Source organism: Marmota marmota, unplaced genomic scaffold (genome assembly GCF_001458135.2).
Source record: "Marmota marmota marmota unplaced genomic scaffold, marMar, whole genome shotgun sequence".
Classification (NCBI taxonomy): Eukaryota; Metazoa; Chordata; class Mammalia; order Rodentia; family Sciuridae; genus Marmota; species Marmota marmota.
This window is the reverse complement of record NW_025999977.1, coordinates 36,920,514-36,947,590: the sequence shown is the minus strand read 5'-3', so window position 1 is coordinate 36,947,590 and position 27,077 is coordinate 36,920,514. Positions and strand designations below refer to the sequence as shown.

The 27,077-nt window shown below is 50.4% G+C and overlaps 1 protein-coding gene across 2 annotated transcripts in view; it reads right to left on the bottom strand.

Moving 5' to 3' along the window:
* The window catches only part of Galnt14 (polypeptide N-acetylgalactosaminyltransferase 14), a 202,449-nt gene that overhangs the window by 1,189 nt on the left and 174,183 nt on the right, over positions 1-27,077 (bottom strand). For both annotated transcript variants that reach the window (XM_015479484.2, XM_048804587.1), the window contains exons 9-14: positions 26,631-26,734; positions 15,864-15,990; positions 13,823-13,915; positions 10,808-10,891; positions 10,176-10,317; positions 26-145 (exon numbers count right to left, since the gene is read on the bottom strand). In XM_015479484.2, coding sequence (XP_015334970.1) covers positions 26-145; positions 10,176-10,317; positions 10,808-10,891; positions 13,823-13,915; positions 15,864-15,990; positions 26,631-26,734 — 670 coding nt within the window. The remainder of the gene's footprint in view (positions 1-25; positions 146-10,175; positions 10,318-10,807; positions 10,892-13,822; positions 13,916-15,863; positions 15,991-26,630; positions 26,735-27,077) is intronic.

Genomic DNA, 27,077 nt, shown 5'->3' with positions numbered 1-27,077 from the left:
CCCCAGGGACCTGCTGAGCCCTTACCTGTCTGGCATCTCCATTCTTGCAAAGCACAAGAACCACTGGGGCACCAGGGAACAAGGTAACGACTGAGAGGCACAGCTCCTCCTGGATGATCTGCTGGGTGTACGTGTAGGCCCACACCTACGGGGGAGACCGGGAATGTGCACTCAGGATGGAGGAAGCCACCGCTCACGGGATACCACTGTGCCCACCTGAGAGAATCAGTACAGCTGGGTGAGAAGTGCCAGGGGCCCAGCAGGCACTGACCATCAACAAGGTCACCTTGGAAAATACTACGCAAGGGAGGTCATGCCTCCACCACAAGTCACTGTCCCCATATCCCATGAAGCAGCCTGGGCCTGGCATGCAGGCAGCTTCTAGAGTCACTGAACTATTCTGGGCTTTGGGCAAGAGACTGAACAGCACTCGAACCGAGCTGTGTGGTGTCCAGAGTCTGTTTGGACATAATGTCCCAGACATTGAGTCTGTTCCCCTCTCTTGACATTTCACACAGCACCCCCTCGCTGTCTTTAGAATGTGCTCTCTTCTTTGAAGACAGCCCAAACCTGGAAGCCGAGGTTGAGACATCAAAATATTTGAAGAGAATGAATATACTCCAACACGGTAGAGTAGGCAGTTTGGCTGCTGAACTCCTTCAGGGAAAGAAGCTTTGGCACTGGGCTGACAAGCAGAGACGATGGCGTAAGAAACGGGCCCTCTGTGAGGTCAGCACGGGGAATGGTTCTCATGCATACTCCCTCCAAAGTGCCAGAGACCACAGAGACCAGGCCTCAGGCAGAGGAGAGCAAGTGCACCATGAAGAGGCTTTCCCAGGTCCTGGTACCCTGGCCTTCACCATGGGGCAAAGATGTTGACTCCAGACCACCCCCCTACCCAACCCCCACCCTGGGGAAGCTGCAGAGGACCCTGTCAAAGTTGTATTCTTGCCAACTAGTTGGCCCTACGCCTCTGGACCAGGCCATTCATAGACTACCTTTCTGTGGCCTGAGAATGAAAAAAGGGTCCCTTCACAGGCCAGCATCCTGCTGTCAACCAAGTGTGCCCTAAGAACATGGCATTCATCTGCCTTTCTTTCTGCACCTCCGCCACCCGCTCCTAGACCCAGATCCTCCCCCCTGGGCCTGCTGGACACTCTCAGGACTGTGTGGGACCTGCCTTGCTCCTCCTCTTCTCCCACAGGCTCAGGCCCTTCTGCTGTCCTGTCTGCACAGCTCATCTTCACCTGGTTTGGCCCTACCTGCTGGACGGTGACCACTGCCTTTCCTGATCTAGAACCATCCCTAGCCCATTAACCTCTCAATGGGGCCACCAGCCACTATCCCTAGAGAAGGCTCCTGCCTGAGGATTCTTTTGTCCCATTTCATACTACTGGTGCTGGGAGACCTACCTAGACCAGAAAGTATTCCCTGAGGGGTATATAGCTAGAGATGAGCCAAGATCATCCCCAAGTTGATGTTTTTTTGCAGCCTGGTGATGGGTACATGGGGAGAACCCATCTTTATTCCATCGACTTCTATATCTACATATGTTTGAAATTTTATGTAATAAAAAGTCACAAAATGTATTCCTTGGGACATATCAAGAAGCTCTGTGGCCTTGAGAACATCATCATTGCACACAAGCCATTTGCCTTCCTCCAGGATAAGCTGAAAGGGGAAGGAAGTCTGCACAGAGTGGTGCGATGACCTTGAAGTGGCTGATGATGGCTAACATTTATCGAGCACTTTTTATGTGCCAGACACAGTTCTAAGAGCTTTACATGGATTGACTAGTTTAATCTCCATAAGGATCCTATTAAGTAGATATTATCATTATCCCCAGTTTACAGATGATGAAACCAAGGCTCAGAGAGGTTGTTTAAGGTCACATACTGGCAGTGGCCCCCACACCAGGGGGGGCCAACTGCTCTGCCATTGCTGAGGTTGACTAAGTCCTGGCTGATTCTGCAGCTCCTTTAGACAAGTTTAGTCATGGGAGAAGATGCCTGTCTCTGAGTCCTCTTTGAGGTTACAAGTATTAAAGCCATAGATCAATTTCACCTTGACAGGACAAAATTGGAGACAGCAAGAGATCTTTTCTTTATTTACAAAGAGACTCTTCTCTGTGGCCAATTCCCAGTGACAGTATAGTAAACAGGCAATAGTCATACCCCCACGTCAGGGTCTGGGTTGGGCAGGCCAGAGAGTCTACCCCTCTCTGCCGTTTATGGGAACTGAGGGTGAACAGAGGCCTCTGCTCTATGGATTCCACACCAGGCCACAGGGGACACATGCAGCATGGGCTTCCAGCCTGTGCTCTCCCTTCCCTTCCCACCTGTAGCCTCCATATCCAAGCATGGCTACTCCGCTACGTAGCTCCCCTTGGGGTCTAAGAGTGTGTATTAGTGACAAAGTCTACCTCAGAGGACAAACTAAGGCATGAGATCCTCACAGGTCCTGAAATCAGGTTGAGGCCACCGGGCAGGGGATTCTGCAATCCTGGATATCTGGAGTGTGGCCTACAAGGGGAACCCTGCATATGAGCCCAGAATATTCCTTGGCCTATGGGGAGGAGACAAGAGAGCCTAAGGCCCAGATCTACAAGCAGGCTGCCAGGGAACTATTTGTCCAGGCCTAGGACAACCACCCTCAAATTTAGATTTCTGCCATTCTCTGGAAATGAGGCTGAACAGTCATGGATGAGGACAGAGGATGAGGTTTGCTCCTCTGGTCCATTACCTGCCCATATAGTCTGTAGGAAAGCACGAATTAGCATTTAAAAAATAAATCCTGTCATTATCTCCTGACCACCACAATATAATGACACTGTGGTTTTTTTGTGATAAAAGCATTAACAGATTAAACACAAAAACATAAAATTATACCAGTTTCTGAAATCTCATTTTGGCATTTCTTTGTGAATGTCCTAGGGGCCTGGGAGTGCTGGGGATGGGTTCTCCTGACGTCTGAGGCTCCCAGTTCACAAATGCCTTTGGGAAGGAATAGCCAGATGGCACACGCCTGGGGTAGGGTCTGAGGAAGTCACCTAAAGATCCCCAAGAGAGTGTGTGAGGGGGAGCAGATGTGGGAGGAAGCCCTTCCACAAAGTGGGCTTTCCATTACTTGGTCCATTCCTGGGATTTCATTCAGCCTCATGATCTCCCGGGAGAGGGCTGACCTCTGGCCACATGTTCAGGAGGAGGGGAGACAGGAGCAGGTGTGGTAGGGAAGCAGGGAGAGGTGTTCTGAGGCCCACCCTGCACCCATAAGCGTTTCCAAAAGGGCCAGGGATGAATGAATTTGTTAAACAAACCCTGATTGAGAAATGGACTTCAGGGAGGCAAAATGTCATCCAGGCTGGTCTGGCCTCGACTGACAAGTGCTGGGCCCTCTGAGGCTGATGGTTCCATCTGGGGACTGGCAAAAACACTGCCCATGGTTGATATCCCTCTCCACCCCCAGTGTATACACTCACAGCTGACCCCAGGGAAGGCTATCCAGAGGCTGTCCCAGAGGCTGGTGTGGGGACCGGCCAGCCAGGGGCCAAAAAAGAGGGCCTACTGCTGTCCCTCCACCCCCTGTACCGGTCCTGAGGAGGGAGACTGACCACCTGTGCTCAGGGCATGTCTCTGAGACACCCAGGGCTGGTGGGGTCAGGGAGTGGCCTGGTGCTGGGGGCAGGCAGTGCCTTCTCTCTCCAGCAAGCACCCTTCTGGTCACAACTGAAAGCCGGGACGGGAATCCAAGGGGTTACAGCGCCCAGCCTGGGGCTCATTGTCTTGCCCTGGCTGGAGAAGCAGAGAGGAAAGATTTTTCTTAAAAGGTTAAGAGAGGCGGGGGTGAGGATGAGACCAGGAAGAGGGTCTGGTCTTGGAATGGTCCAGGGCTCCCTCCTCTAATAGGCAGGGGGAATCAGCGGAGAGCAGTGGAGAGAGTTTGTCTCCCATCCTCACCCAGGGGACATCTGGCAGTGTTTGGAGACATTCTTTAATTATTATGATTGGGTACTACTGGCATCTGGTGGGCGGGACTAGGGATGCTGTTAAACATCCTCTGATGCACAGAAGAGTCCTCACAACAAGGAGCAAACCCTTTCTGATGCGATGCCGTGGTGCTGAGGCTGAGAACCCCCCCAGCCTAGTCTTCAGGCTTGCACTCTGCAGGCCTGTATCGCACCCCTGCTGTGGCAGCATTCATGTTCAACCTGGGTAGAATAAGCCTTGCTTACCCCATCTGTCGAGTGGGGATGAAAACAGGACACAGCCATGCAAGGGGGTGATGGAGGACTAAATGAGGTGATTCCTGGTGAGCCCTTGGCCCAGAGCCTGGCTCTGGCTTAGAGTAAGTGCTTCATAAGTTGGATTTCCATGCCACAGGGGGAGAAGTGTTGGATGAAGTAAGAGAAATATGAACCAATGCAGGGAAGTTAGGTGGCAGTGTTTTTAGTAAGGAAGGAGCCCACGTCATGTACTGATGATGGTGAGTTCCATGTTCAAAAATGCTTCTGAGCAGGCGCGGTGGTGCACATCTATAATCCCAGAAGTTTGGGAGGCTGAGACAGGAGGATCACGAGTTCAAAGCCAGCCTCAGCAATGATGAGGCACTAAGCAACTCAGTGAGACCCTGTCTCTAAATAAAATACAAAATAAGGGTTGGGGATGTGGCTCAGTGGTTGAGTGCCCCTGAGTTCGATCCCCAGTACAGAAAAAAAAAAAAATGAAAGAAAGAAAATGATTCTGAGCTGGGACCACTAAACTACTAAGATGAAAAAATAAGCACAAGACTGCGTTGCTGGTTATGCTGTGATTAGAGAGCCAGCGTGACTCCTGTTTGAAAAGGATTCTCTCAGGACCAGGCCCACTTGTAGGTGTTTCACATTCATGGTCTATTCAATCCTCATAAGATGGGAAGAAGCTACCATTTTAGGGAAGTTGGTACTGAGGATCAAAGAGGCCAGTTGCTGGTGGGATCAGGGAGTGGCCTGGGTAATACCAGGAGCAGATCCCTCCTCAGTGAGATGGGACCTGAATTGACAGTACCCAGGGCCACCAGTGGGCTTCCAGCCTCATTTGTCATACCAGGCAACTCGTTAGTCCACGAAACATATCCTTAGAGCTCTCTCACACAGAATGAATGAGCCTGGGTTCAACAAAACTTTTAATTCAGGCAAACTCCTAGGTGCTGGATCTCTGAAGGATCAGCCACGGTGACAACAGCCCCAATGCACCAACTGTCCAGGCGGGGTCCCTTCATCAGGTGTATAAACATGGGCCTCAGCCCCACCCTGGTGGAGGGCCCTGCCCAGAGGCACAGGGTGACCTGGCAGGCATCACACATTCTCGTCTTTCAATTGGGACCTACACTGGACTCACATTTGGGATCTTTTCTTCCAGCTCATCCTGTTCTCTTCTCCACATTGCAAGAGTATAGATGGATGCGGGATTAAAACTGCTGCACATTTTGTGTTACGTCATAGAATTGGGTTTTGGGGTGACTGTGGGTCTGGAATCCTGGCTCACTTGCTCCATAACATTGTGAGCTTGGGTGAGCTACTCAGCTCTCTACCTGAGTGACTTCAAATGCAAAATGAAGATACTCCCAGTCACTATGGCAGAAGGTCACTCTATGGAATGAATGGGTTAACACACGTGTTCCCAGGATGGTGCTTTCCATTTAGGAAACTGCTCTGCTAACAGTGACTGGGAGAAGGAAGAGCGATGGCCCTTCACATCTGACTTTGGAAAGTGCTCAGGTGAGGTGCTGGTGTGGGGCTCGTGAGGGGCTCTTCCCAAAGTTGTGCCAAGAAAGCACCAGAAGGAAGGTAGCACAGGCAGGGAGGTAACAGGCTGGCAGCTTGTCACACTGGAGGGTGCAGACCCAGGTGGGCATAGCTCTGGGGAGAGCTTTTGTCTTTGCCCACCCCAGGGCTTCCATCTGCCTACCTGTGTGCTCCACAGGCCAGGAGCCTATTGGCTGGGGGCACAGGGGAAGGAGCACATTGAAATTTCTAGTTTATGTTTTCCTCATTCTTTAAATTCTTTTAAATTCCACCTTTCACAGATATTTTTGTAGAGAATTCAGTAAAGCCAAGAGGAAACTTGTTAATCTGAAGACTTGTTGGGCTTCACAGGTTTTCAAAGGCTTGATGTATTTCTCTCGCATCTCCCACAGGACCTGGGTTCACTGGCACCTTTGATACACATGTGGGTTCAACATTTTGCTCCCAAAGTTGACAAACCAGCAAGAAGGCAGGTGAGGCAGAGTGAGGCGTGGAGGTGGGGGTGAGCAGGTATGTGAGCCAACCCACTGCTGGAAGACAAAACAGCCCAGTGCTCAGGGCTCAGCCCACCTGGAGAGTGAGTGACAGCTGGATGTGGAACTCAGAGCTCCTGGTCCCCACTCTCCTCATAGTCCTGGGTTTCAGAATCCCCTGCCCAGTGCCTCCCTCCTGATTTCAGGACCAGTGTGGATCTCATGTCTGTGTTCATCCTCCCAGTGGACTGTGTCCCCAGCACATACCTCTAGGCCAAGAACAACCTTTAGGGAGGTGTGACTATGTTTATTTACAGAGGCTGAGAGCTTGCAGTGCAAGGCAGACCCAGGGTTAGGAAGAAAGTGTGCGTCCCTGGGGGCCTGGAGTGGAATCTGAGGTGCAAAGGCTCCGTTCACCCTCTTGCCCCAGGACCTTGCCCCAGTCTGGGAAGGGTCTACTCTCTGGCCTGCCCACCCCAGACCCTGACATAGGATTATGTTTGTTGCCTATTTAGAAGTTCAGTCAACGGAAATTGGCCACAGAGAAGACTCTTTGTGGATAAAAAAAGAATCTCTTGCTATCTCCAACTCTCTCCTATCAAGGTGGAACTGATCTATGACTTTAATATACACAATCTCAAAGAGGAAATCTTAGGGACAGACCCCTTCTCACATGAGCTCTGAAATCAGCCATGATTCCTTGGCCAGCAACAGCAATGGCAGAGCTTGGAGAGAATGGCATGGGGGCCACTGCCAGTATATGACCTTAAACAACCTCTCTGGGCCTTGGTTCTACCATCTGTAAAATGAGGATAACTGTATATTTACTTAATAGGGTTCTCATGTCACTTCTGAGTCAGATGAGGTGGGTACAGACAGAGATGGATGAATGAGTTATGCACAAGCTTTGAGGGGCAGATGCAATGTCCTATGGACTGCCAAAGGCTGAGGAGGTAGGTGGACAGATGCAAGCAGTGGAGGAAAAGCAAGGTTAAGGGGCAAGAACAGTGTTGATGCCTAATATTAGCAGAAAGGGTTGAAAAGCAGAAAGTCAGGATTGGTGGTTTATGAGGGAGGGGGAGGGGAATATGGATGGACGAGAAAGGAAACAACAATCAGTTCTACAGAGTGTATATTATAACACACACACACACACACGCTTGGAGAGATGATCTTAGCTGAAATGGTAATGTGGATTTCTGTGGATCCAAAATGGGTTTAACACTGTCAGAGAATCTTGGACAAGTGCCCAGTCCTGCTGTGGGGCCCTGGAGAACAGAGGCTGTGTCTAATCCAGCATGAACCGCCTACCTGGCCTCCCTAGCAGCAGTGTGAGCCCAGGGCGCTGCACTCCAGTCTGCCCAGGGATCCACTAGCATCCTGAATTCACAAGGCTGCTGCACAAACACTGTGGTACTCCTAAGGCAGAGTGGAGCCACAGTCTAACACTGACTTTTAGAGAATTCTGCTCACCTGTTGACCCTTGCCATGATGACTCTGGGGTGCCTGGTCAGAGGACTGGAAGGTTGGCTGGCATGAGCTAGTTCTCCTGCAGCCCAATAAAGGCCTGGCTTCCTCTGTCTAGGGCCAGGGCGTTGCAGAACCCCTCTCAGAGGACTGCAGATCCTCTATGCTGCCGAAGACAGCAAGTTCCAGAAAAGCAATCTCCTGTCCCAGGAGTTGGGATTCCCAGAAGCACCACCCAAATACAGACTCAAAGAAAGGATGTGTGTCACCTACTCAACATTCTACAAAATGCCACACGAAAAAAAAAAATTGTGTCACTCTCAACCAGGCAACTACACCTAAGACAAAATCAACACCTTGGTTTCCTTTCCCTTCTTCCTGTCTGACTCAGAAAGACACCTCCCCTGTCCTGCTAGAGCAGACATGGTTCCTGGAGAAATTTTGGTAAGCCAGAGCTAGGTCTTGAGATGCAAGTACCAGGCCCAGGATTCTGGATTTTTGTGGTGGACAATAGGGGAATACTGAAGGCTATGCTGAGGTTGGGAACAATGGTTTAGTGATCACAGCTAAGGTGGGGATGAGGGGCAGGGATTGGAGCAGGGAAGGAGAAGCCACTGGTGGCTGTTGCCAAAACCTAACTATGGCTACTGGAAGGGACCATTCTGTCTCCTTGAGGGCATTTGGTAATTTCTGCAGGCATTTTTGAGGGCTGTGACTTGTGTGTGGCAGGTACTACCAGAATCTATGGGTAGAGCCCAGGGCTGCTGCTAGGCAGCCTATAATGTGCAGGACAGTCCCCCACAACAAAGAATTGTCTTGCCCAAAACGTCCATAGAGCTGAGTTTGAGCAACACAGATCTAACAAGAAACAGCAAATGCAAGGGAGTTCTCTGAGGGAAAACGTGCAGGGGCTGGCAGACGTGGGGACTGCAGGAGGAAGGGGGGCCACAGGCACTGGGCAGGGTTGGAATCATGGTGCCTGGAAGAATGTGGTCAGGTGGAGAGAACTAGCAGGGATGGGAAGGCAGCCCGGGTGCTACCAGCTACTCACACCATCTGTTGACTTGAATCTCAACTGAGTTTGACCCAGTTGCCCACGTGGGAGTTGAACCATGAACCTTCCATCCCCAAGCCCTCTCCTGTGACCTCATGGTGTCCCACTCCTGAGGATAAAGGTCAAGCTCGGCAGGGAAGAAGGCACAATTTGACTCCTGCTTCTCGCTGGCCTCAATATCTGCTCAGACCCTGTCTCCCTGCAGCCCTTCAAAGGTGGCACCCCTGCTCTGGACCCCAGGTCTCAGTACCTGCTTTATTTCCTAAGCCACTCTTTCTCCCTTCCTGACCAGGTCTGTTACTGCTTATCTCCTGAGACACAGCTCATTTTCAAATCCTCTGGGACAACTTCCCAGTCCTCACACAACTCAGATGCCACCTGTCTCTGCTCCTGCAGCACCCGACACAAGCTCCCTAGGTCAGGAATTATATCATGGTATCTGCTCTCTTGCTTATTCCTGCATTCAACCCCTTGATGCCTGGGACTAGGTGTTCATCTCTATATCTTCAAGTTAGCAGGGAAGTATTTGCTGAATGACTGAGTGAATGAATGGAGACACAGAATTTGTGAATCAATAAACAGAGGAGATTGTCAGAGCAGGAGAAATGAAAAAAAAAAAAACTCCATGAAAAAGTTGATAGAGAAAATACAGTGGCCTGAGAACCTTGGTGAACTTCTACTGGGGGTGGGGCCTGAACGTGGGGGGAGGAGCCAGCTAAGAAATCAGACAGGAGAGACAGGAATGCAGGCAAAAGGGGACCCTGCAGAGCAGAGAGGGCCGTCAGGTGATGGATGTGCTTGGCCAAGGGCGACAGAGGTTGAGATAGGTTGTGAATTCGTCGGCAACCCTGAAAAGAGCTGGCCTGCAGTCCTGCGGACTTGGGGAGAGCAGGAGAGGGAGAAATGGAACCCTTGGTCTACAGAGGGGAGGACGGGATGAATGAGGACACTGCCCAGAGATGAGGCAGAGGATGTGATTGTCACCAAATCTGACGGAACTGCTCAGAAGTCAGATTACCTGGAGACTCACTGAGTGGGCACTTGGTCTCAGAGGCAGTGCCCATGTCACATGACCCCCGCCCTGCCTAACCCAGCCCATGTTCACTGCAGCAGGAACAACATCAACAGCAGACTCAGCTCCTGCTAACTTACGGGCCATTTCCTTTTGGTAAAATGTTGCCTTTTACGCTGTCCTAACAGGAATTCTGTGTCTCTGGAACCTGGCAGTGTGAACACGTGGCAGAGTGGTGGTGGGGGTCTTCCTTCTCACACTCCCCTACTGATCTCTGAGTAGAACTGGGGCCCTGATGACACACATGAGAGCAAGTGACCAAGGCTAATCTGGCCACTTCCCTCCTCGGTGGCACATGGTGCTGTGTACTCAGCCAGCTGACTTTACCTGGGACTTTACATCCTCGCCTTTGATCTTGGCACAGGGGCTCAGCCTGAGGGTGAGGACCTCTGGGTTCTGCTTGTGAGACTCAAGGCACTTCTGCCTCTGCCGGATTTTACCCTTCTGGATGGAGGAATCCTCGGGGACTCTGGAGGAAAGTCACAAAGAGAGGTGAGAACCCACTGCCTTGGGGATCAAGAATACTAGCAGCTGGAGAGGTTGTGGGGTATTTTGAGAATGGCAGGGCCACCTTTCCTTGGGCTGTCACAAAGATTGACATCTGCTCAGAGAAAGATGTCACTAGGAGTAAGGCAGCAAATGAGCATTTGGGAGCCACAGTGGGAGGGATCCCTGGGATGGAGCCTGCATCAGTAAGTCCATGCTTTTAGGATAAAACCAAAGGCACAAACACCAACAGTTGAGAAATACTGTTACTAGCTATCCTCAATCCGTCATGCTGCTGATTTGACCTAATTCCCCTTCTAGTTTCAGGGATAAAGGGAGCCAACTAGCCCTGGTTCTTAGTCTTCCCTAGGCTTAAAATTCCTCATTCAGTTGGCCCCAGTCTGTCTCCTCCAGGTGAAGCCAGCTGAGGGTCTCTCCTCCTTGCCAGCCCAGGCTCTAGTGGGTAGGGGTACCTGAGTTCCGGGTAGACATTCTCCAGGTACCACTTGAAGCTCTGACAGTGCAGGTTCCTCCTCAGGTCCACTCTGCTCTCAATGCTGGGGTGATGGGGACAAAGACAAAACACAACCGTCAGAGACAGAACTGGCCACAGTGGCCCAGGCTTGGGAGCCTAAGTCACAAGCAGTGCACATGTGCTGCACCCACATGTCTCTGGAAGGTGCTGGGGAAATGAACTACGCAGAGACTTCTACAGCTCAGGCCAGGGCTAGGGACACTAAAGCATATCTTATGACCAGGTAGCAGTGGTGTTGAGGACTTGAGCTTCCACTTGAAAATGGAATTTGGGGCTGTTTTGACTTTTCCTTAAAAATAAAGGTGCTGGAACATTCAGTGTGTTGGTATTCACACACCATGGGACTCTGGGCCTGCTCCTCACAGTTTCTTTTTGGATTCTGCAGTTGAAATACTACTCCACAACGCCCCAGCCTCCGAGAATCCTCTTCCTGGACTGGTGCTGGGGTCTGGGCATGTGACAGCTCATTAGATATTCACTGGGCACCTACTGTGTCTGGTATTGCACCCAGTGTGGGATAGGATGGTGGCACTGGGTAGGTCTGTGGAGGCTGTGGGCAATGCAGAGGTGTTTGTTGGGTGCATGGTGGCCAAGGTGGTAATGATGACACTGGTATGTGGAAGGAACCATGGACGTCATCTAGACAAACTAGAAAGTGGATGGGGTGGGATGTCAGCAGGTGTGAAGAGGGATGTGAGTGGGAAGAGAGCAAGGAGCTGGGCTTCATCTTAAGGGCACCAGGTTGAAACCAAGGGGCTCTATGCAGAGTATGACAGGACAATGTTTGCACTTGGAGAACATCTCACAGTTGGTTCTGCAATGGGCCTGGCAAGGCAGAGCTAGGGGGACAGGGAGGACAGGAGGGAAGTGACTGTGGAACCCCAGGTGCCAATCATACTTTATCATGGAGGCCCAGGAGGGTCAATCCTCCACTGCTCTCCATCTGCATTGCTGGTAATCACCTAATTTCCATTTGCACCTTGTCCTTCCTGGGCTGCCAGCAGAACTGGCCCTGCCTCCCACGAAGCATGGCTGCCTTCCACACCCCTCCTCTTTTGGCCTCACTCACAGTGCTACACCAGAACTTCCCACAGAGCCCAAACCATGCCTCCCCACCAGCTCTCAGATCTTCAGGGCAGGATGGAACAAGCTCAATGTGTGACTGAGGCAGCATTGTCAGGACCCAGGGATCTTTGTGATGGGGACAGAGAACCAAAGGGAAGAGACAAGGGTGATGCCCAGATTTCTGATTTGGCCAATAAGGTCCCAAAAAGAAGGCCTCTGGGGATGGAGAATATGGGATGTGGGGCAGGTTTAGGAGTGAACTTCATACGTTTAGGACCTGTTGAGTGGGAGGTGTCTGGGAGGCATCCAGGGAGTGGCCCAGTTGAAACTTGGATATAAGTGACTGGAGCTCAGGGGAGAGGTCTTGGTTAGAAACAGAGATCTGAGTATGGGCAGTGAAGATGTGGCTGTGAGTGCCAGGGAGAATGTGTCCCAAGAAGAGGGCTTATGACAGGCCCTGCAGGAAGGCCAACATACGATGGGTGGGGAGAAGATACTAAGGTTGGATATAGGGCCAAAAAAGGTGGTCAAAAAAGCGAAGACGGCAGAGCTGTGGGAGCTGTGGAGTGATTGTAGATGTGCTTGGGAATGCTACATCAGATCTGCCAAGGTCAGGGTGAGCAGAGGCTCCTGGTAGCAAGTCCTGCCATATGCACACTGCAATCATGAGGTGGAGACAGGGGTGTCTTCCACGAATTCCACAACTCAGGCCATGCCCCAGACAGTAAATCAGCCCACTTGGGGAGGAGCCCAGGAGCTGGGGGGATTTGAAATTCCCCACTGTGAACACAATTTGGAAACTTGCCTGCTAGAACCTTGTTCCTCAAATTGGATCCTCAGACCAGCCGCACGGCATCACTGGGGAGCTTATTAGAAACGCAGACCTGGAGAATCACATTCTCCATTTTAACATAATCCCCGGGAGCTCTGTGTGCGTGCACATTAAAGTTTGAGAGGCCCTGCACCAGGAGGCAGGAGGAGATCAATCCAGGCAGTGGGAACCTGATAAGTGTTGATTTATGAATGAGCACGAGTATGAATGGTGCATCTGGAGTGCAGGAGGAGGGCTGGCCTAGCACCCTACCACCACAGGAAACACACCTGTCCCTTGAGACGAAAGAGACCGAGAAGGATGGCGTAGATGCGCTGAAGCTAATGGGTTGTTTGTTTTGGGGAATCAGTGTTGTCTATTTCATCTTACAGGTGTCATTTGCTGCAAGAGAAAGAAGGAGACTGGGGGAGGGGAGTGGAGGTTTAGTGAAGATGGAGGGGTTGCTGGCTGGGAAAGTTAGCAGGACCAGTGGACATCTTGTGGCCTCCCTGAGAAGGATGCCTATGCAGTGTGGTCAGTAGCACTAAGTAGATCCCAGTACTGTCCAGCAGTTCGTGCACAGGGAAGGAAGAGGTACAGAGACAGGTTCCTCCAGAGTTGAGAAAACTGTGTGGGGTTGGGGGAGGGTATGGCTAGATGAGCCATAGGGCATAAGATCTGTGGACAAGGCCTTTAGAGATTTGTCTTTAAGCAACAGTGGAATCCAAGCTGGAGAGGAAAGTGGGTAAAGAGAGGAGGGGTGGTGGGCGTGTCTAGTAGACTGGAAGCCATGATGAGATTGAGAGCCAAAGCTCAGTAAGGTAGGAGTGAGGATAACCAGAGGGACAGTGTGGACTGTGATTTCATTTGGTGTGAGTCATTTGGTTTGGTTCAGATTTGGTCCTCCTGTGCAGTGATGGGCTCCATCTTGGGTCACTAAAACGTAGAAGGAGGAACTCCGACCTGAAGGAACTGGTCCAACATCCTATCTTTCTGTAAAGAGCTGGAAATATCAGCACATTGTGCAAGGCCCAGCTCAGCTCCCCCATGAGTGGGCAGTCCTGTGGCAGCACTTACTTCCCAAAGGGCCTCTCCAGGGCGAAAGGCCGGGCAGCATAGAAGTACTGTTTGTACTCATCCATCCACACTTCAGCTATCCGTTTGGTATTCCTGGGGAGACAAGGAGTGTTAGGAATGGCTGTCTGGGAGGAGCTATAATGTACCCAGTTGAAATACACACCCATGGGCAAAGCTGGCAGCATCCCACAGGTGGGGACCACCATGACTGAGCCTTAGCACTATGGCTTTCAGGACACTGAGCCCAGCCAAGCCTCCCCAATCTTCAAAGGCACCTTTACCCCAAGGCACAAGATTTTAGCAGGAACAACAAACCTTTCACCAAAAGGTCCAGATCAGAAAAATAACACCAGAAACTGAACTCAGAAAAAATAAAGAGCAAAGGGCCAGGAGAACCACTGGGCATTCATTTGTTGCTAGTAACTCCAAGCTCAAAGGCAGGTCCTGTATTGAGCATCTTGCTCCTGGCCAGCCTTGGTTCTTAGGCTCTTGTTCCAGGGTTTTCCCCTTTACCATAGGGGACATGCTGAGGTCCCAGCTCTCCAGGGGACATCAGCACAAAGGCCAAGCAATGAGTACATGCAGGGACAAGGGATCAGGTCATGTTCAGACCCCAAAGGTCACAGAAAAGGAACACAGGGAGAAGGGCAGTGAGACACTGAAGATGTTACCATTTAGGACTTAGAGATACAGGGATCCCATAAAGAGCCCCAGAGTAGACAGGAAGAGATCAGAAACAATGAGATGGCAGGTGGCAGCACCTGTGAGGCATGAACTTGGGAGAAGGGGCATGCTCGTTCAGACTCCAGTTCTATTTTGGAGCAGAGGCATTTGATAAAGGAGTGTTGTAAGCCCTTCTGAGCTGTGACCTGAAATGACATGATGCATATACAAGCCAGTTCTCGGGGCACTGGAGGCAGGTAACAGTGCTCTGCTGGTCCCTCCCACTGGCCTAGCTATCTGGAAGCTGCTCTGCAGACACTGGACCACATTTCCCTAACACTGGAGGGCTCAGTGGCATGGCTGCTGCTGCTCTCTGGCCAGGGCACAGTAAGGAACAGAATGAATGTCTGGAGTCCCAGATCTTGCCTCCTCCTTCCCAGGATGGCCTGACTCCAGGTGGCCACACGACTTTGCCAGGCCTGATGTCCTGGCTTCCCTTTGCAGTTTGAAAACCTGCAGGTGAAGACAGACCCACCCTTGCTTTCCCTGATGCTTCCTGGCCTGCTGATTTTTTTCTCACACCCTACCCTTGCCCACCATGTTGCTACAAAAGGTATTGCTGACTTTTCCACTGCTCAGATCCATGCCTTCTCTGAGACAGCTGGCAGGATGTGCATGTGCTCAGGGTGTGAAAAACCAAGGAAGGAAGAACGGACGACAACAGTACCCCAAGTGAAGGGCACACCAAAGGGGCCCACAGCACCCCTGACCCTAATGGACCAATGACAGGAAAATAGAGGGGATGGGTGGATGATCAAGGGAAGGGAGAGAAGCTAGAATAGGAGGAAAAGATGAAAAAAGGACTATACATGAATTATCTTCTAAGAAGAGAAGATCAAAAGAGGAGAAATGATGGAAGGAAAGCAGGCGTAGGAAGGAGGGAGCAGGGACACGCGCTCGTGGATGGCTGAGGCCTGATACCTATAATGTGGACATGCTATCTCGAGGCAGGAGGTGAGAATAACTGTGCTAGGGGCCAGGTTCTCAGGAAGTGCCCCAGCCTGGACCCTTCTGGTGCCGGCACACAGCCTGTATCTCCTATGTGGCCCCATTTCCTACAGCTTCCCAAGGACCCTCCCTAGTGGGTCCTGCAGGATGGTGCTGAACAGTGATTTGACGCCCCTCAGGCCCTATGGGGACCCTGTCAAGCCTTAGCCCTAACACTGGAAGTTCAGGAAGAGTTCAAGGGACAGATGTGCAGCTGGTGTCTATTCAGGGCACACAGGCCACCTAACAGGGCACCAGGGACAGCTGCCAATCCTTAGCCACAGCGACATCACTGCTGCCCACGTGTGCTGAGCCCAGAACATGCACCTACTTGATGTATGTGTTGGCATTTCCATCAGGAAAAACGTAAGGGTGCTTCTTCCGGAAGACGTGCCCCACTCGGCTGCAGGGGATAATCTCCAGGCTGCCACTGCACATCCACACACGAAAGGAGATTTCTGCAAGACAGCCATGTCCCTCCGGTTACCTCCTAATACGGTTCCTCTGGCTTTGAGGCACTAGGCACTAGGGAGCCCTGGCACCAGGCCTTGGTGCTGTGGGTGGCTAAGAATATTGTGCAGCCAGACAGGGTGCTCCATTGGCTGGAAGCACATCCATAAATAGAGATGGCAGTTGTAACACTTTGGAGGGCAGTGTGAGGTAATATAGGACCAGGAGCCAGCATGTGGTCACACACTGGGTGACCCATGTGGTGAGGCAGGGTGCTCTGCAGGAAGGATTCTACCTGGAACAGGGAAGCCTTGGGGTAGGGAGAGTTGCTTTGGAAAATACAGGTATCAGTTGGAAGATGGTTTCGACTCACTCCCCATTGTGACCACAGATGGTTCAAATCCAGTTTGAGGAGAAAGGAATTTCTATTTGAGAATACAAGAGAATCTTCCAAGTCAGGGACCAGATGTCTATCAAGAGAAGACTCAGGACAGGCTAGAAAACCACATGGTGAGATGCAACAGAGAAGAATGAGTCCCCAGAAGGCCCTTGGACAAGGTGTCCATGAAAATGCCTTCCACAGTGAGACTGCAATTCTACCACCCGAAGGGTGATCCAGGAGGAGGAAAGCTAAGCAAACCCAGAGCTGAGAGTAGTTGGAGAAAATTCTAGAAGCTGCGAAGCTGTTGTTGGGAGTGCTTCCCAGTGTGTGGATTTTGCCCACACACCCATTTCTTCCTGGTTGGCTGCTGCTGTGGGATCCAAGTGGTGGGTGGGGTGGTTAGTCTACTACCCTAGGACTGCTCAGGAGCGGGATCCAAGTAGGGCTTCTGTATCAGCAGAAGCAATGTCATACCAGGGTGGGGCAGGGGAACATTTTTATCACTGCCACTGTTTGGGACTGCCAGTGCATGGTGCTATTAAAAAGCAGAATGACTTAGTTGTATTATTACTCTGCAATTCTCTACAATGCACCCCCTTTCTGACTATACCCATTGGGTAACTCACTGGTAGAAAGGTCTGTGGGAGCTTCTCCTGGTCCAAGCTTTTGCAGTCAAGCTTAAGTGTGAAGGAGACAGGCTAACTCAGGAAAATGCCATGCTTGGGGGTGTCTACCAGTGGTAAGGAACCATAGGCTGGGGGTCCCAGTGCAGGAAATAAGATTACAGATACTCAAGGAACTTCCTGCCAAATGCTTGCCCTGTGCCTTCCGGCAGCCTGGGCCACACCTCCAGGCCTCCCCAGGTTTCCTCACCACTGAGCCTCTCTCATCTGCAGACCCTTCTACCACTAGCCTGCAGAGTCCCTGCATTCTAACTCTCCCAGCAGGCACCTGGCCTCAAATTTTTCACCCTGATCCTCTCTTGCTCTCTTTCACATGTCCCTGGCCACCCTTCCATGTTCCCTCCTGCCTCCTCCCATGTCTCTGTGCATAGGCTACTGAGTTGCTGACAAGTGTTCTTTCACACCAACTGACCCATCACCTCTGCACCTGCCCCTCTGCCTGCCACCCAGGCTCTCTCCTGAGCAGGCTGCAGCTCATTCCCAGGAATGCGAGGAAGAGAGAAATAGGAAGAAATTGGTTCGGGGTTCTGCAGACTCAAATCTGCAGCAACCCACTAGCTGTGTCCCTGGGAAACCTGCTTTGGCTTGCGGAGGCCTGCTTTTTCTCACATGTCAAACAAAGATCATAAAAATACTCTGCAGGACCGCCGTCACCATCAAATGAAATAGAACTGTGAGAATGACTGTGTGAACTCTACGTGTGATTGGAAGCTCAGCAGCAGGTATTATGAGACCCCCTCCTCAAGCCCATCTCTAAAACTCGGACACTGTGCTACATCACCCACCGTGCCTGCCCCTCACTTCTTCGACCATTTACAGCTTCTTCCTCCTTCCCATCTTCTGCCAAGCTGCAGGAGACACATGGACTTGTGGACCGGAAATCTGAAAATTTGACTCTCCATAAAGGTCCTCAGTACAGAGTGAGGTGGCAAATGCCCCAAATGGCTGGGGCACCTTCTGAGTCATGTGTCCTGCATGCAGCCTGGTGTTTCTGTGAGTCACCAAGCAAGCAGTGGCTCAGTCAACTGCCTGACACCCACCTCTCCAGCTTACAGCGAGTACACTGAGGGACTTCAGGGATGGGGTGGGGAATCGTGTCAGTACATGTGTGAATTGGAGTCTCAGTATGTCTGCCTTCAGATGTGGGTGCTCCAATCAACTCCTGTCCCAGGACTCCAAACAGGGTCTGCTTCACTTCCCAAAAAGGAAACCACTTAAACCCCCCCAATTGAGAGATGGCAGCCTCGCTTACTAGATATAACTCATACACGGTGCCAGCTTTCCTCCGAAGATATGCATGTGCCTTAGCTTCTCTCTTCCTTTCCCCGTATTCAAACGAGACATATGTCTCCACTCATTTGCAAAGCAAATCCCTCCAACTGGTGGGGGGGACAACCCCATCCCCCACCCCACAAGCTGCTTAGCCCCATTGAGCTCTCTCTGCTCAGCATTGTGTTGCTCTCTGAATCCACTGACTCCCTCCCCTCTGCCACCATCTTGCACGGGCTCCCACCTGGCACAGTACCATCACAGGGCATGGTCCTTCTTCTCTTTCCTCTGCTCTCCTGATCTCCTCCTTAATTATGAGGGTCTGTTTTTGAATGTTGTCCTGAAATTCCTTCCTCGTCTGATCCCAGTGCTCGCTGGATGCTGAGGACTCTCCTCTGTCTCACCAGTCCTAGGTCTATTCTGAGCAGCAGTGCCCCCTCCCAAGGGCTGATACTTCAGGGAAGTGTGACAGTCCCCTGGCCTCCACCCTCAACTGGTGCTGCCCTGCACCCTCTATTCTCCAGGCCCATTCTCCCTCTTCCTCAATTCCTTGTGTCTGCTGGGTGAGTGTAAAAATTCAGAATATGTCAGTCCTACCAACATCAGCCAGGGAGGAAAATGGCCCCTTCCTGTTCCTCTGGGCCAGGCATGGTTAGGTTCTTTCTCAAGGGGCCGTTTACTGGTCCTCCTAGCAACCTCGCTTAGTGGTTACTGATGTCCTTATTACCCAACAAGGCAGCACCTCTGCTAGGACAACTAACACCAGTAGCTGGAAGCTGAAGTACACCCCCCCTTGCAAAATAGTCCACGTTCTTGCCTTGACACCACCTTGTCCTCACACTCGACATCTGCCACTGGCTAATGCAGGTACTGACTTCAAGGCCCCCACAGCCTTTAACACATGACCAGAGAGATCACTTGTACCTGATTAACTTCCTCATCCAATTTCACAAAATGCCTGTCTTAGTTCTGCTTTAGGATGGCAGCCTGTGATGAGTTAGGTTTCTGGAATCCAGATCCTTGTAACTAAAGTTTTAGGAGCCTGACATGGATTGCTGTGCTCCCACCTGAGTCGAGAGGCAATCTGGGGGATGCAGTTTAGAGTTTCCAGATTAGTGCGATGATTTATTGGCACTACAGTGTGGATTATTTAAAAGCCAGGATATGTAGTTGCCCTGCCCTTATCTGAACCACTGACTTCATGATAAGGATATGCATCCTCCTGGGCCGGCAAGCCAGGCCCCCATGTTGGCAGAGTTCTGCTGAAGCTTTTGGGAGTCTTGCTAGTCCTCTGCAGGGGGCTATGAGAAAAGTACCAACAGAATTTCATGGACTGAGGTCGAGGCAGTGGGTCCTCCCAGGTACAGTTAGAGCCTTGTTCCCCAGGCCTGTATTCTTGCAATGACATCATTTCTTAAATGAAGAAGGAGAGTAGAGCTAAAGACTTTGCATAGGGACTCTAAGGGGGCTTCTTAGAGTTAGGGCCTGCATCATCTCCCCAGTGATGAGTATCATGCAGACCCAGATCTGCTTGCATTCCAAGCAGAGAGATGTGTAATTATTGCATCCTCACCAGGGCACTGTTATGGTCCTACTTCTTTTGAGATGCAAATTAATATTTGAAAGTAAGTTGCCCTCCTGCCCTCCATTCCCATCTCTCTCCTTCTATCCCCTCATCAATCCATCAGCTGTTTTTTTTTTTTTTTTTTTTTACCAGCTCTCCTAGAGCCCTCTCTGTTCACCAGAACCAACACCTACCTGTGGAGCCCCTGAGTGATGGGCAGGGATTAGGGAGAGAATGAGCAGCTTTTTCTCCCCAGGAAAACGAATTGCAGCTATTCATATGCCCCTGATCACTGTGCTGGTCAAAGTTCTAACTTAGCTCGGTTTCTAACAAAGGCAAAGGGCACCATTCCTCATGGGAAACACTTCATGCAATGGGCCTTGTTTTAAATGGAGCCTCTTATATTGTGTGTGTGTGTGTATGTGTGTGTACACCATTCTATTTCTGGCCAATTTTAAGACTACTGAGGACCAAGGGAGTAGAGAGGACAGTGGTGGGCAGAAAGAGACAGACTTGCCTGACGAGTGTGATTCCTATGTCCACACATACATTCGTGCAACAGTAATCTTTAAGTTTTAAAGGCTTACTGGGCCTGGAAGCAAGTTCTGTGCTATGGTTGGAATGTCTCCCCCGAAATTCATGTACTAGAAACTGAATCACCAAAGCAACACAGAGGAAGAGTGGGACCTTTCAAGAGGTGAGAAGATTTCAAGGGTTCTGCTCTCCTAAATGTTTTAATGGTGTTATCTTGAGAGTGAGTTATCACCGCAGTGGGTTCGTGAGAAATAGGTGAGTTCATACCCCAAACCCCTGCATTACCTTATGTGTGCCCTCTTGCCCTTCTGCTTTCCACCAAAGGATTATGTAGCAAGAAGGCCCTGACTTGATCGGTTCCCAGTCTCCAGAACTATAATAAATAAATTTCTGTTCTTTATAATTCCCTAGTCTATGGCATTCTATTATAGTGGCACAAAATGGGCTTAGACACTCTTATTCTTCATGAATGCATTGACTTGACTAATCTTATTGGCCCCAAAAAGACAGCCTTGAATCTGTGAGCAAAGCTGCACTTCACCCACATCTGGGGAAATCAAGTCTGTAGCCAGGTCCCTGCTTCTTGACAGATATGAACCATGAGTTATTGCATGGTCACCAGTGGCCAAATGACTACAAATACCAAGATGGCACCCTTTATCTTTCCATACTTCCTATAGATAACCAACAACCAGTGTCCTCTCTGATGTGACTTGATTAGACATGGAGCAGTTCAAGAGCAGTGTGAAGGATGGCCTTGTGGGATTGTGCCTGGGCACATGGCTTTCATAGAATAGTCCAGAAAAGGAACAAAGTGAGATGCTGCAGCTTGGCAGAAGATGGGAAGGAGGAAGAAGCTGTAAATGGTCGAAGAAGTGAGGGGCAGGCACGGTGGGTGATGTAGCACAGTGTCCGAGTTTTAGAGATGGGCTTGAGGAGGGGGTCTCATAATACCTGCTGCTGAGCTTCCAATCACACGTAGAGTTCACACAGTCATNGGGGGGGGGGGGGAGTGAGATTTAATCAGATTTGGGTGCTCTTCCCAGATAAGGATCTTTCCTTAACCTTGAGCCATGGAGCATAGAAAGGGTGAGACCAAAGGAGAAAGTAGGAGGAACAAAGTATCCCAGCAGGGCGGATGTCAGCCTCCTTTAACAGATGTCCATGCAGACTGGAGGGAAAGTGCCAACCCTGCTGGAGCAGAGGCACTGGCATTACCTACTCATCTTCACAACAGCCCTGTGATATGGGGACTCTGGTAGTTTTCTAGAACTGCCAATAATGCATTACCACAAAGTTGGTGGGTGGGTTTAGATGGATCCTCTGCTCAGGGTCTACGCAGCTGAAATCAAGGCATCAGCAGGACTGTGCTTCCTTCTGAGGCTCTGAAGGAGAGTCCACATTCAAGCTCTTTCAGGTTGTTTGTGGAACTTAGTTCTTGGCACTGTAGTACAGGGGTTCCCTTTTCCTTGCAGATGGCTGGCCTGGGGTCTCTCTGGGCCACTTCCATGTTGCCCCCTCCTTCTTTAAACTGGCAGAGGTGGTCAAATGCCTCTTGAGCTCCAAATCTCTGACTTCTGTCACTTCTGTTCTGCTTCTAGCCTAAGACTGTTCTCTGCTTTTATGGGCTCCTGTGATGAGACAGGACCCACCTGCCTAAGTCCCTATCTTCAGGCCACTTATTAGTCACTTTAATCCAATGTGCAGACCCTTTTGCCATGAAAGGTAACATCCTGCCAGGTTCCAGGGATTAGGGTGTGTATGTCTTTGGGGGCCTGTTCTCCCTCCCAGGGGATCATTGTCTCCTTTTTAATACTTGGAAATGAGGGAACTTAGTGAGGACTATGGGAGGGATTCAAACGTAGTCTTGTCTGATTCCACAGCCCCCCTTCTTCCACAAATACTCACGCACACACCAAGCCCAGAATAGCCTGGTATTCCAGACTATATTCTGGGGCTGGTGGGTGGTGGCAAGTCCTTTCTGGGCCCCATCTCTTCTCTCTCTTTCCAGCTCTGTCTTTTGTGCCTGCTGTGCTTTGGAAATCCCTCATTCTAAATTCAGGAATCCCATATTTTCCCTTCCTGTGTGTGCCAAAGCCTCCTTTTTCGGAAATGTGTACCCCCCCACACCCCACCCCCACACACATGCGTGTACACACACTCACACTCATGCACACACTCACACACACTTCTTATTGGGCAAGAGATTCCCTTTATCTCTAAAAACCAAAAGCTAAAAGTAAGATGCAGCTCAAAGTAAGTAGATATATTACATGGATCCTGTGTTATGCAAATGAGAGCTTAAGCATCCAATTTTAATGCAAATCAACTTCTGGGGAAAAAAAAAAGTTTAAAAGCCACATTTCCCTAAAGCCTACTCATATCCTAAACTGTGGATATAATTATCAAAACTCTTCAGCTTATTTTAGAAATACTTGGTGGGAAAGGTGGCACCAGGGTCAGAGGGTGTGAGCGTTTGTGGGGGTCGGGTAGGACCTGGCCTAGCCTTCCCAGGGCCCCTGCAGCCACTCCACCCTCCACCAGTGACTGCTTGGAACCTATGAAAAGTGAGATGGGAGGGGCAAGGGCGGCTTGTGATTGAGCAAGGTCAAGGTTGCCGGGGCCAATATCTTCATGTATTTCTGGGCTGTGAAATAATGTGAACCCAGCACATACAAACATATCTAGAAGACACAGAAATTCTGTTTCCTGTTAAGGAAAACTGCTCCTGCCTGCTCTTATTATTTTCATGTTTTAAGGGGACCCTTAAGCATGGCTCCGTTTATGCAGTGAGACCCATTTTAAATGGCACCTCGTATATTCCAGTCAGCCCTCCATATCGGTGGGGTTCCTCATCCATGAATTCAACCAACTGTGGTTTATTATTTTTACTGAAATGTTCAAAAAAGAATTGCAATCTGTACTGAACACGTCTGAACTCCTTTTCCTTGTCATTATTCCCTAAACCATAAAGAGCAATTACTTACATAGCACTTACATCGTATTAATTATAAGTAATTGAGAGATGATTTAAAGCACACAGGGTGCTGTGCGTGTAGGTTATATGAAAATACTATACCATTTTATACGAGGGACTTGATATCTGCAGATTTCGTTGCGTTGAGTGGTCCTGGAAGGAGTCCCCTGCAGTCACCAAGGGGCGACTGTGTCTACACTGCCCTTCCCTCCTTGAATTTCCTTATTGGGTCTGTTGCTTCTTGCACAGACATTGGTCAGTTCCTACTGTTCTGGGTCTCAAGAATGGGGAGTTGGATACATGTTCTTGCCTTTAAGGAGCTCCTGGCTTGGCAGGAAGTAGAACAGGGTGGCAGGCTCAGCACCCTGAAGTGGTGCTGAGGGATACAGAGTAAGGGAGGGGATGAGCAAGAGAGAGACTGAGGAAGGTACCCTAGTCACTCACAGAGGAGGCTGCTCCAGAGCTGCCTTCTGCAGGGTATCAGCAATTGGTGAAGAAGGGAGGTACAGTCATGTAGAAGTCTGGGGAATATTCTGCGATGGGCAGGAGCCTCTGTCAGTACCTCTGGACCCAAGGCTGGAGGGAGGAGAGGCTGGAGAGGTAGGCAAGGCCCCAGGGGAGGAGTGAGTGTGGGCTTCCTCTTTAGGACCAGAGGGAGTCACTGTGGCCCCAGGAAGTTTGCATCTCAGAGAGCATTTTTGCAGTAACAAGGGAGGAGAGATTTGACAGGCATGAGACAGAGGTGGAGCATCACCGGGAGAGGATTGGTGGGGACAGAAAAAAGAGAATAGGTGTGAGGGGCTGCAAAGGAAATATATCTTGAGGACTTGGGAACTTGTGGGGTGAGGCGGCCCCTTCTGCCTCATTCAGGGATCCAGGGTCCCATTACTCTGACAGGCAAGCTCCTTTGCTTCTGCACAGCATCTCTTTTTTGTCACTGAAGCATGGCTCATGTACCCTGTCCCAATCCCTGATCATCACATGGACCCACTTTCAAATTCCCACCTTTGCATACTCGGGTGCCTTGTAATCCCCACCTGCAGGTGTTATCATGTCCCTTGAAAAAGCACTGCATTTTCTGGCACATGAAATGCTTTTTTTAAAAAAAAAATCCAGAAATGGCTTTCAAAGTGCTATAAGCTGGCTATAGCATAATGGAATGTTCAGGTGTGAGAAAACAGAGAGTCTCCTGCGATGGCTGTCTGCAGAGCTTTTTCTGTGCTTTAAAATTTTTGTGATGGATGCTAAACTGTCTCTCCCACACCTCCCCAGGACCCCTTCCCAACTTCTTTATTCAAATCAGTCCTTGTTAATGCCAAATGATGCGGAAGTCGGCTAGATGAGATTGCTTCTTGATTTGAGCAGATGTGTGTTAACGCTGCTATAAAGGAAAGGTACTAGTAAGTTGGACCAGAATGTGCCATCGTTGAAAATAACATGCTGTCTACATCCAAATGCGACTGCTCACCTAGTGCGGTTCAAGAGGGCAGAACAAACCCCAACAGACAAGCTGGGAGGAGGCCGGGCTTCAACGAATTTTCTAACAATTCTACACACACACACAAAAATCTCAACACAGAATGTGCTGAAACAGTGAATGCCACATTACAAGCAGCATTGGAGCAGATAGTAGAGAATGGCTGTCTGTCAAAAGTATTCCAGGGAGGATGCATTTGCCTATGGGGAGAAAGGCTGGAACTCATTACTAAATAAGGGATAGGTCAAGCATCAGGACATACCATCAACTCTGCCTAGTAAGACAGAAAGCCCTGCCCCATTGAGAACACAAAGGGATCTACCTGGCCCCAAGTTCCCAGTGGGGGGTCGGGGTGGGAGGGTTGGTGCAGCTTGACCCAGCCCTGATCCCCACACCAACACAGCCATGATCCTATTGCACTATCTGAGGCCTTCAAGGACAGGTCCCACAGGGGAATTCCGTATGGCTGGCCAGTGTTGGGGTTTTCTGTTTTGTTTGTTGTGCTTCCAGCCTGGCCCTTGTCTGGCAGGAGACCAACTTTTCTGATAGATTTTTTTCTCCGCTGCCCAGTTTGGGAGAACAGATGCTGTGGGTCAGGCCAGGAGCCATAAATTTCCAGGAAATAACTCTTAGTGACTGAGGAAGAAAGCTGTAAAACACTCCAGGGGCAGGAGCAGGAGACAACAGTAGCAGTGGACAATGCCCAGGATTACTGCGGAGGGCCAAGATGAGCCCCGAGGATCCCTCTCGGCCTGCACACTGCTCCAAGGACCCGTGCCGAACATGCTCCCCTCTACCAGGGTTGGTTTGTTCAGTAGTTTCTAGGGTCCTCCTGAGTGGCCAGTGCCACATTTACTAAGTGCTGGAGATGGCCATAAACAAAACAGAGCAGGTCCCTGCCCTTGAGCGGCTTACATTCGGGGGATCCCCTAAAGTGTCACTGCTGGAAGGAGACACACTTGTTACGCCCACTAGGTGCCATGATTTTCACACACTCACCTCACTGGGTTTTCACAACCCCAAGAAATAGGATCCTTATCCCAAAGTCATACTTTTAATACAGGAGGGAAATGAGGGTCACTTGGGGTCATCAGCTAGATGGCATGGGGCTTTCTGACCATGCTACTTCTCCTGTAGCTGCCAACCTCAGCCCTACACCACTGTGACCAGATCTGGGCCATCTGTGTGCAGGGTTTGGGGCCCTGTAATGAGCCCCTCTCCTCACCCTTTCCTCTCCCACTAAAAGATAAGGGCAAGATGCCCCCAGGGTTTCCATGTCAATTATGATAGACCCTCTTCATTCACACAATGCTGCGTGTTATACTCAAGGGTGCCAAGGGAGGTTAATGGAGGTGAAGGAATGTTACTCGCTTTCCTATTCCTCATTCTCTTTCTCTTCAATCTTCTTCTAACACCAAATTCCCAAGTTCAGTGCTCCTAGTTTGAGCCTGGGTCTGGCCCCTGGGACCTGGTGTTCCCCCATGGCCTTCCTGGCCTTTGCCCTTCACCATCCCCCCAAGAGTCTCCCTGGCATGTTTCCCCCCCATCATCCTGTGGCTGCCCTCCAACAATCACTGCTCTGGTGCATCATCCAGCCTTCCCCCAAGGAGTGACTTGCTTACCCTCTCCCAGGCTCTGATCCCAGCATGTGTGACAGTTCAGCTCCACGCTAGGCCCAAGAACCCAGAGCTCCCTTCCTCAGCTCTCAGGATGGATGCAATGGAGAACGGTATAGGTAAGGATGCACAGGGTGGGAACTCACCAAAGTTCTCCCCACCCCAGATGTCCATATCCATGTCGTATTTCCCCAGGTAATTGAACCAGCCTTTGTCAATCACGAAGAGCCCTCCAGCTATGATGGGAGTCCTGTGTATTCGGAAGGAAAGAGGGGGGATCAGGAAAGGAGGAGACACTCTGTGCCCTGGGTACCCAAAACTCAAGGCCATTTTCTTCCCACTTCTGTTCCTCTTCAGAATGGTCAACACCTTGTCCAGTTTTCCAAAACAAAAACCTGCTCTAGAGTTTTGCACTCTGATTGTAAATCTCTCCTTGCAGACAAGTAACTTTGTTTACCAGCACCCTTCCCATGGGGGCCAGGATTGCTCAGAACCTCAGCTGCTTGTGGGACTAGAGAGCTCCCACCAACCTCTTCCTCAGATGCAGCCCAGTGGGGCTCTTTGCTGGGGCTCCATTATTGGGAGCAGGGGCA